At 32.0% G+C, this 11,134-nt stretch overlaps 1 protein-coding gene across 1 annotated transcript; it reads left to right on the top strand.

Moving 5' to 3' along the window:
• The first annotated feature begins 834 nt into the window (after positions 1–834).
• Positions 835–2,790, top strand: LOC127700218 (uncharacterized). Its single transcript, XM_052203642.1, has 3 exons — positions 835–888; positions 1,519–2,229; positions 2,599–2,790. The coding sequence occupies exon 2, from the start codon at positions 1,574–1,576 to the stop codon at positions 2,201–2,203; it is 630 nt and encodes a 209-aa protein (XP_052059602.1). The 5' UTR covers positions 835–888; positions 1,519–1,573; the 3' UTR covers positions 2,204–2,229; positions 2,599–2,790.
• The last annotated feature ends 8,344 nt before the right edge of the window (positions 2,791–11,134 follow it).

The following is an 11,134-nucleotide window of genomic DNA, read 5'->3' on the forward strand; positions in this document are numbered from 1 at the left end:
GAAATAAAGAAACCAACCGATGCAATTAAGTCTGCCTCATAACTTGATTTATTTATCTTGAAATTGACAAGGAGGGTCGGTTGAAAACAAAACTTTTCGACAACAGGGACGATTTCAGATTCCTTATTGTGTACTTTCAAATCATATGTAGCAATATTCCAGCAGCACCTGCGTACGGAGTTTACATCTCCCAGTTGATACGATATTCAAGAGCTTTCATTTACTATCATGCTTTCCATGGTAGAGGTTTGCTGCTTAAAAAGAAGCTATCAAAGCAAGATTTTCAAAAGTTGAAATCATCTCCTCGAATATTTTATAGACGTCATCACGATTTGGTTAATCGTTGTAAACTATCTGATTCAAAGATGACAACGGATATATTGCAATCGTCGTAACTACAATTCGCAATCCTTTTCCCACAATGTGACCTTACAATTTAAATTTAGCCTCAGGTCTGTACGTGCTTAAGTACTACGACGAGTACCACATGTTGAGCCTGGTCTGCTTCTTGGGGCACCTGACATCAACCGTGGTTTCGGTATGGTTGGTCAGTCTCAATTGTTCTATGTTGTGTTTGGTGTACTGTTGTTTGTCTTTTGTTCGTTTTTCGTTTTTTCCATGACTTTGTCAGATTGTTTTCGACTTATGGGTTTGAAACTCTCTTTGATATCCGTCGCCTCTTTTTTACATCTACTGTGTCTTTTTTTTATTCATTTATATTGATGTCAGATAGATGTTTATGAAATAATATGAACATAAAATTTTGTGATACATTTTTATATTATTTTTTCACTTTTTTGTTCTTTATTTTGTTCTTCTTGCATTGCTGAAATATTGGTTGCCATCTCTGCAACATCATGTTATATACAGTAAAGAACGTGAAGAAAGGTAAATTTCAATGTTGTATAAATATGTTTCATGTTAAACACTCATAAATAACACCTCTTCGATGACAGCTAGAATATAAAAGAGATATACAAAATGTTATCTAAGAAGTGTACCTCCGAAGTTTATTCGTATGAAGTATTTTTATTAATTGTTCAATATATTATGCCTAAGCTAAAATAGTTAGGATTCAAACTTAAAATTTCAAATGTGGAAGTTTATCGATACATGAATATCTAATTATTTTATTCTTTCAATTATATCGTCGTCAAATAAAATACCTTTTCATAGATTATACTGTTACTATCACTATCATTCGTAAACGTATACTTGAGTAAATCTGTTTCATTGCCTTTTAATTTTGTGTCCCTTAGCACATGCATCATTGAACTCTTTACCAATATTAACAAAATTAAAAAAAATGCTAGGGTACATCCTCTTTTGACAAACCTGTGTACTCAAGGAACTGATTTACTTGAAATGTATAACGAATTATGGTTTGGAAAGGTTATTAATAAGATAAATGAAAAAATTAAAAAGCCAAGTATTTCTAAGGTATTTTTCTTTGTTTTGAAAAGAATCTTCAAATGCAAAATGTAAGGTAAATTTAAATTTATCGAATATTTTTCCTAGTGTTTCACCAAAAAGGAATGATATTGATCTGAAAGCTCTAAAACAAGTTCAGACAATGCAGAGACTTGCACAACAACAACAAGAACTGATGGACTTCATAGCGAAAACAGAAACCCTTGTTTTGAATATTGAAAGTGACGCAGCGTTGTCTGAATCCGATATAACTGGCTTTAAAAATCAAATGAACAAATGGTGTGATGTTTTGGAAACAATAGAAGAACAGGAAAGCAGAAAAAAAGAAGAAAAAGAAGCAGAAAAAAGGAGGAAAAAGAAAAAAGAAGAAGAAGATCGCCAGAAAAAGGAAGAGGAAGAACGTAAGAAAAGACAAGCGGAAGAAGCAGATGAAAGAAAGAAAAGAGAAAGGGAAGACGAAAAACGACAGAAAAAAGAAGAGGAAGAACGAAAAAAAAGAGAGCAGAAAGAAGCAGAACGACACAAAAAAGAAGAAAAAGAACGGAAGAAAAGAGAAATTAAAGAAACAGAAGAAAGAAAGAAAAGGGAAAATGAAAGAGCAGAACGGCGGAAAAAAGAAGAGAAAGAACGAAAAGAATCAGAACGACAGAAAAAAGAAGAGGAAGAACGAGAAAAAAGAGAGAAGGAAGAAGCTGATAAACGAAGAAAAGACGAAGAAGAACGTGATGCTGAGGAGAAACGAAGAAAACAAGGGATCGAAAAGAAAAAGTGAGATTGGAAAAACTGGCCACCATTCATGTAATTTTACTTCATTTGTTATATCTTTCTGAAATATTATTGTATATATAGCAAATTATTTAAATAGTGTTTTATATGCAGCTATTCTGATACCATTATTAATGATATTATCCATTTGTCTAAAAAGGTAGCTGGGACTATGACATGTATTAGTCAATAAGAAAACTACGTAATTTCACAAAAAACGACCGACGTTAACATATGGTTTCCAACGGTATACATGTACACATATATATGTATATACTATGACAAGCTGTAAATAGCAACGAGTGTAAAAAGTTTGCGAATTAATGTTAAAATTATACTTTAAACGATCATTTATTGAAAGTGCTAGTTATTTTTCTAACAACAAACTTTCTTCTTAATTAGATATTACAATACAAAACAAAACAGCTTCCATCAGAAAATCTGCTGTGTTTTATTTACAATGCAAGATGGAATTCAGGAGAATGATTTTAGCTGCCAAGCCTCTGACGCTGTTGAAGATCTAGATAAATGTTTGGAAACCAATGACGAGCAAATTATCTCCTCTGTTATCACAATACAATACAAGAAAGGGAAAAGGACATTTGAGGTACGATTTGTCTGTTAGTGTATTATAACAGATATGCGATGCAATTTGAATTGTGCAATTACAATGTAGCAAGTCATATTTTTGTATCTTAGTCTCGCCACACATTTTATTGTATACCAGGGTAAAGGAATATGCACAAACTGTTAACCTCATTGAATTTTATAACACCCTCATTTATTCCACAAAGAAAGTTTAAAAGGGTTTTAAGACGAGCGTCTGGCGTATTAAATTATAAGCCTGGTACCTTTTGATAGCTATTATTTGTGTGTGTCTCTGTCCTGTATGTTCTCCCATTTTTTTGTATTGTAGTCCTGTCTTGTCATTTTAATGTTAAATTTAACATTGCCATAAAAGTAGGAGGTTTGGCTAGCCACAAAACCAGGTTCAACCCACCATTTTTTTCTTAAAATGTCCTGTACCAAGTCAGGAAAATGGCCATTGTTATATTATAGTTAATGTCTGTATGTGTTGCATTTTAGTGTTGTGTTTCTGTTGTGTCGTTATATTTGATGTGTTTCCCTCAGATTTAGTTACAAACCCGGATTTGTTTTTTCCTCAATCGATTTATGAATTTCGAATAACGGTATACTACTGTTGCCTTTATTCATCGGTGGAATTTCGGGCTAGGTTGAACAAACTATATGTATTTAGAATAGCTATTAAGCTTTACTATTATATATAATTCAAAAAGATTCCACGACTCGACGTCTTCATATGGTGAATAGGAATATTGGTTTGTCTTCATCATACTTGATATGTGCTGGTTTCAAATATAATCTATATTCCCTTAATTTGCAAATGATATTTGTGATAAGTAAATGCTCATACATGAAAATAAGACACAGAATACTGTTCATTATGTAAAATTGGCACAATTTTGCGGGTTTTTTTCCCCTGAAAAGTCATGAAGAACTTTTGATAAATCTTAACTAACTGTAAAGGAACACAGATTCTTGAATGGCCTATCTTAAGGTTGCACTTTGTAAATACAACTGTTTCTCAAACCACGCCTCTTTTGGAGAGATATAGAATATTCATAGATAATTAATGTTGTTTACATACTGATTCTCAGTTATGATCTCTATGTTTCATCTCAGAGAGACATAACTTGGGAATGTTACCAGTAAATATACATATGCAAATTGTTTATATTGAAATCTGTGGTAATCCTACAGTTAAGGTAGGGGTAGTTAAGAAATTTAGTCTTAGTTTAAACTCTCAGAAGTTCGGGGCATATAAACGTTAAAAATATGCCGCACAGCCCTATATTTTGACCTTTGAAAAAAATAGTAGTGCATATGAACTTTCCATTCTAGGATATGATTTTTTTCCAAACTTCATAGTAAAAGTGGTACAGTTTTAGCCGTAAAAGGAGTACCTATGGGAAATTGCATTGTCAATATTTACAGAAATGCAACCTTAAGCTTGTCCCGAAAACCGTGCATTTAGTGGAAATTGATATGTCTGAGCTTTTTAGCGACAAAATGTTTAAGTAAAATGTGTTGGTCCTAGAACTATCTAAAAGTCAGAATTATATTATAGTTTTAATCCTTCGATGATTCCATTTTTTCTAAAAAATTGATTTTAATGAACGAAGTAAACAGACGACATTGAACGAAAGATGGGGGAAATACAGCACAATACACACACAAAGCAAAAGAACAGCGCTGTTAATGCTGTTCTTCAGCTCAAAATCACAAGTCAAGTTATTTAATATGTGAAATCCATTTTTCAACGTTTAGGACTTTGCTTTCTGGATTTAAATCAAAGTCGCTCGGATATCAGGCCGAAGTGTGCACTCTCGGCTACGGAACCAGACCCAAAGGAGTAGGGGCATTTAGACCCGGTTTTAGTCCAACAAAATAAATTGCTTGACAACTATTCCAAATTTGCACATAATATTTGAAAATGTATAGAGTCAAGAAATACAAATGAAAAACACATTTTTTTTTAATCTGATGACGTCACAATAACGTCATAAAAATACCGTGTTCATTCAAAACGATGAAAAAAATACTGAATTTATGCAGTTTCCGTCGTTATTTCAATTGTGAAACATCGTGAGCAGCCAAGAAAGAACGACACAATTTTAGAAAAGCTTGATTATAATTATTGACATAATATCAATCAAAATAAAGTTGTTTCCTGGGTGCGCATATACTTTGCAAATCTGAAATATACTTAAAATTTGACGTAAAACAAGGAAATCAAGAAATTATACAAAATATACTAATTTCCGAATGGTTTATATGAATGACATACATAGTTGATGATTCGAAAGAAAGATTTAATTTTCAGAAGTACATAGAACTGTTTTGATTAAGGGGGAAAAGGGGGGTATTTACTAGACACTTGATATTTGTTCAATTTAGTGAGGTAAGGAAAAATACATTTGTTCATATGCTATTTGATCTATGGAATTTCATTTTGAACATGTTTGCTTGTATGAGAAGACATTTTACAAAAGAAATCACTGAAAACCGCTAACAATTTAACAATTCATGTTGGTCTTAGTTGTTAGAAGCTTTGAGGGGAAAATAAACATAATGATAATGATTTGTAAAGCAAAAAAACTGGTAAAAGAAAACCAGTTTTCAGCATTTGCATAGCATCTTATTTCGACATTTTGTTTTTTAAACTTTGAAAATCCAGTCGAATTTTTAGAAAAATGTTGGTTTGAAGATTGTGCAATTTTTTATCTAAAAAAAGATTGATACTTAACGACACGAAAACAAATTTTTAAGAATATTATAATAAGGTTCTCAAGAGTAGACAAGCATCAATACGATGTGTTAAGGTCTATATAGCAACGTGCCATGGTCAATAGATTAAGTTTACAGAGACTATAAAAGGTCTGCCGTTACCAAAAATTCCATAAACGACCAACTGCATTCATAACTAGGCAAATACTGACAAGATCACTGAAATAGGGCAGGAACATAAATAATGTGAAAAGCTTCATCTATTTATATCTTAAAATTCTTCTTAAAGTGAAGTGGGGTTCATTTAGTATTTTTTTCGTTTCTTTTAACAACAATATTTTCTTTAATATTGGTCAAAAATGAACAAAACACATTGAATTTCTTAATATCAATATAAACCAAAGTACCATGAATTGAAAAAAAAAGTATTCATATAAAAGCATCCTTTAAGGGGAAGAAAATTTGGTGATATTGTGTATGCATTTAGAACTCGTTAAACTGTATCTGAAAATCGAAAAATTATAAATGCATAAAAAATAAAAATTTGCCTTAATGAGTCCATTAATTATGAAATTTACACAAACAGACAGGTGGACGTTAACAAGTAGATATTCAACCTAAAATAACTATGAAAAACTGACTTTGCAATGGCAAAGCAAAAAACGAAAACGGACCAAATGACAAACAACATATGCGAAAAAAAAAACCAAAAAACAACAGACTGAGCATCACGAATAATCCCAAATAATAGTGTTGATCTTTAGGTGATCAGAATAGGTCAGCAGAACCTGCTCCCATATCTGTCGTGTTAATCCTATAGAATACGTTATGAGTTTAAAAGTGAAAAGCCAGCATAACTTTCGGATTGGTAATTGACTTCGATTTAACCATAAGACATCACAAAATTCGATAATATAAATTTTCTTACCATGAAACTTTATCGAATGTGAAGTTTTGAAAATTGAACAAGTCTTTTACCGACATAAACAAAAAAAAAACAAGAAAAGTTAAAACAAAACATAAAAAACTGTATTTAAGTTGTTAAGACACGCCTTTTACCGACACAAACAAAAAGGCAAGAAAAGTTAAAACAAAACATAAAAAACTGCACTTAAGTCTTTTGTAAAGTATCAAAAATGCAAAAAGAATACTTATATCTGTTTCTTTAGACATATTTAAAATATCTTTAATGCATTTTAGTTTTGTTCTATTTCTATTGTATAGGGTACCTAATGACGATCTGTTAAGTACCGTAATTTAAACCACGCTCTCATCTGTCCACGTGATATTACCAGAGAATAATACACGCATTGTTTTTACACTATCTTAGTGGCCATGGGAAAGTGTTTGCTAGACTTTACTGGTCGAAAAAATTAATATAATGTCACCACAGTTTCAGATATACGTTTTTTGTCAAGATATACGTTAACAAATATTCAAAACGAAACTTTTAAATACGATCTACTTTGAAACTCTTAGCTTGTAAACAGTTGCACGCATGTTCTTTTTATTTTCTTATAATTGTATGGTTGCTAGCTTTAGTACAGTCATTAGCTCGCTAAGAATTAAGTTACAAATACTAAGCGAACAAGCCTTTATGTGAATGTAATCTCCTCCCGACATGCCACAGAGCTAAAACACGTTACACATCTTGGTCAAGGTCAAAAACAGTAAATAATTAATCTCTTTTTTTCTTCGTTTTAGTGTGCATATTACTAAAACTTGGTAAATATGCATTTTATAATAGTATTTACGTATTAAGATGAGGTGTCAAAATCGCAAATTTTTGCTGGTAGTGATCAAAAGAACAAGACGGTGACCCCTTAATATTTTCGTTTTATTCAAATAAAAATGATTTCAGAAATAACATATATCATTTTTGAACGAAATTCTAACGACAGACTTTCGTAAAATCGCAATTTAAAGTAAAGTAAGTAGATTCTATTCGCCCAATTACGCATACCTTGGGTTTAATCATTATGTAGATCAATATTTTTATAACGCTCAATAAAATTATCCATTACACAGTGTTTATTTATCTTAATCACAATTAGAACATTCCATAAATATTACTTACACATGTATAATATTAAAGTTTATATATGGTGGTGCATAACTTTTGTTTTAAACATTTCAAAATTAGGGTGTTTCCTTTGTTGGAGTAGAAATACCCATTAAAGAACTGGAAAACATTCAGTGTGTTGCTGTTGCCAGACAAAAATATTATGAAACCGAGGTTGACGAAGAAGGAAAATTGTTTGAACCAGAAGTTGACAGGAATATCAAGGTCAAGTTTCCACAAGGAGCTTTTGCCGGAAAAACTGTTGTTGCTACAAAGGTATGTCATGTAAATGCAAATTTTCCGAGAAAGCTATTGTTTCAAACTGTAACATAGCTTGGAGTGCAAAGTTTCCGTAGTCACAGGTAAATATACGCATATGAATCATAACAAGTAACTTGATAAAGAATAGAATAACTATCAACGTATAAGGGTAATTGTATTCCTGAGAAATATAACGTAGCTGTGGGGTAGTACATTTGCCAAAAGCTTTATAAGAAAATGATAGCATAGCTAAGAATACTAGTGTGTAAATAAAGATATGTATGAGGAACATGCTAAAGTTACAATATTGTGTAACAATATTTACACAACACAAACTATGGTCTCTGTAATAAATAGAAAATTTCATCCAAGCCATTGCATCGTCAAAAAAGTCAATATTCAAAACTTTTTTCTATTGAATTAGAAGACCTTTCCTTTAAAATAGCCAGAGGGCCTATGCGTTATTTGTCAATATTTTTTCGCACATCGATACTAGTTCAGTATATTGCATTTTAAGTTTGACCGACGTATAACATTGTTTTATGTAGACCAAGCCTAAAATACGCTGGTCTAACACTTGTCTTGTCTTGTCTTATAAACTAACACTTGATCACAAATAAAGATTATCAAGGGCATGTATACTATACTTGTCTTGTCTTGTCTTGTCTTGTCTTGTCTTGTGAGATTGTTTGGAAGATGAATTACTGGTTCCTGTAATTTTGAAGATAATTCAAAAGTTATATATATAACACAGACCAAATACAATAACATATTGTCGTTTTACATGCGTTTTAACGATCCACGGTTTCTGTTATGTTTTGTATAATATTTTATCAATTGACATTAGTTTAATCAAGAATGTGTTGTGGTGTTTAAGGCATTACCATGTACTAATGCGGACATCAAAAAGGCATCAAAAAAGCACAAAGAGCTGGAGAATATCAAAATAGCTGGTTCTTTTATAGATATATCATGTGAAAATACACCAATGGAGGATTCAGATTTAGAGATGTATGATTTTGGATTTGTCGGTAAGTGTGTTACCAAACTAATTATTGTGTTTGCAAGACGTGTTTAAAAACAATTCCTCCTCCTATTGATCATCCTCTTCCTCCTCTCTTCTTCTTTTTCTTCTTCTTTTCTTCTTCTTCTTCTTCTTCTTCTTCTTCTTCTTGTTCTTGTTCTTGTTCTTCTTGTTCTTGTTCTTGTTCTTGTTCTTCTTGTTCTTCTTGTTCTTCTTGTTCTTCTTCTTCTTCTTGTTCTTCTTCTTCTTCTTCTTCTTCTTCTTCTTCTTCTTCTTCTTCTTCTTCTTCTTCTTCTTCTTCTTCTTCACACTTATGCTTGGTATCTTAAGATATGAATGTCAACAGTACCAAAATAGGAAAATTAATAATTCCTACTTTCTTTGTTCTAGTTGACAAAAAGTTACAAAAGAATCAATCCGTTAACCAAGAGACACTTGACAGATGTAGCAGATGGATAGTCAACAATCTTAACCTTGATGAAAATGCATTTCCATTATATGATGTCTTTGATAGTTATTTTGTGGAAGACCTGAAGGTAACGTATGTTGAAAAATGTATAAAATTCGACAATATAAATTATTCAGATTCACTAATACAAAAACTATTAACTAAACAGAATGTTTATAAGTTAAAATTAATATACAAATTACAGGGCATTACTGTAGGTATTTACACAGAAACAGATGACAGAGGATACCAAACAGTCAGTAAAAGCACATGTCAAAGAAAAATATACCACATCAAGGCCAAAATAAAAAAGAACGAAAAAAGACAAAATCCAGTCTACAAACAATACACAGAAATCTTCAGACTTAGCAATACGAACATAACAAATTTGGAGGTAGAGGTCCCAAGTTTTTGAGACGTGTAGGCATATCTGTTCCACAAGTGCCACCCGAAATTTTGCTCAGGAAAAACGTAAATATTGGGTGAAAAGTCACTTTTAGAAATTTCGATTCGGATTTGGCGTAAGGTTCAACCATCATGTTTTGCAAAAGAAAAATAAACACGCTTTTGGTAAGGTTTAAATACACATTATAATTTGTTTGGTATGATATTCTTCTGTGCTACTTTAATTTGCAGACGAAAGAGACAGAAGGGGACAAGAATCGTATGATTCTTCGTCATTTACACGATTTTGATTCAGATAGTGACTTCGATAAATTTTTAGTCGGATTGGAATCTACGCATCCAAATGTCGCAAATAAAATAAATTGCGTAAAAGTGAAGTCAGTCTAAGTAGAAAAACTGAAGACACGGACTCTGAGAACAACTTTGCCAGTGACTTCGATCCAGGTATGAAGATTTAGTACAACCATTTAATACTCACGAAGAATATTTCATACGCTCATATAATTTGCATAAATATGGAAAGACTCAGCAGTCATATATTCGAGATGTAAAAACCATTACGCAAAGCTTTTAATGTAAAGTTAGAACGCGTGAGGATTAATCGAGTCATCCAAATGCAAACTTTAAATTGCAATATTCTAAATTGAATGTTGACTTGCAGAGTTTTAGTTGATATAATATACTGATAAGTCACGATTTTATAATGATAAGCCGAATTGCACATTACGTTGAGTTTAAAGAACATGCAGTGAAGTTGACATTATATGATGGTAACATACAACTGGGTCATCCTCAGTCATGTACGTCGATTGATACCAAATACAATGAAGAGCCTTAATTTATGCTGATAAAGTACAATGTTATCTCATTTTGATATGACGATCGGTTTATCATGCAATATGTTGATTAAGAATTACACGATATAAAGTTAGTGTACATGCTGTTAGGTTAAGATAGCACATTGCTACATCACTTTAAAGTAACGAAAAGCTGATCATAAAATATTCCTACGTTTAATAACAAAATGTACAAATCAATGGACATGATGTTCAGCTAAGATAGCACGATGCTATATCACTATAATGCTACGATAGGCTTACCATACATTGTATATAGATGTAAGAAGATGTGGTATGAGTGCCAATGAGTCAAATTTCCATCAAAGTCACAATTTGTAAGAGTAAACCATTAGAGGTCAAAGTACGACCTTCAACACGGAGCCTTTGATCACACCGAACAGCAAGCTATAAAGGGCTCCAAAAATGACTAATGTAAAACCATTCAAACAGGAATACCAACGGTCTAATCTATATAAAAACGAGAAACGAGAAACACTTATGAACCACATCAACAAACGACAACCACTGAACATCAGGTTCCTGACTAGGACAGGTGCAAACAAATGCAGCGGTTTAAACGTTTTAATAGG

Source organism: Mytilus californianus, unplaced genomic scaffold (genome assembly GCF_021869535.1).
Source record: "Mytilus californianus isolate M0D057914Y unplaced genomic scaffold, xbMytCali1.0.p SCAF_5, whole genome shotgun sequence".
In the NCBI taxonomy this organism is placed as follows: domain Eukaryota; kingdom Metazoa; phylum Mollusca; class Bivalvia; order Mytilida; family Mytilidae; genus Mytilus; species Mytilus californianus.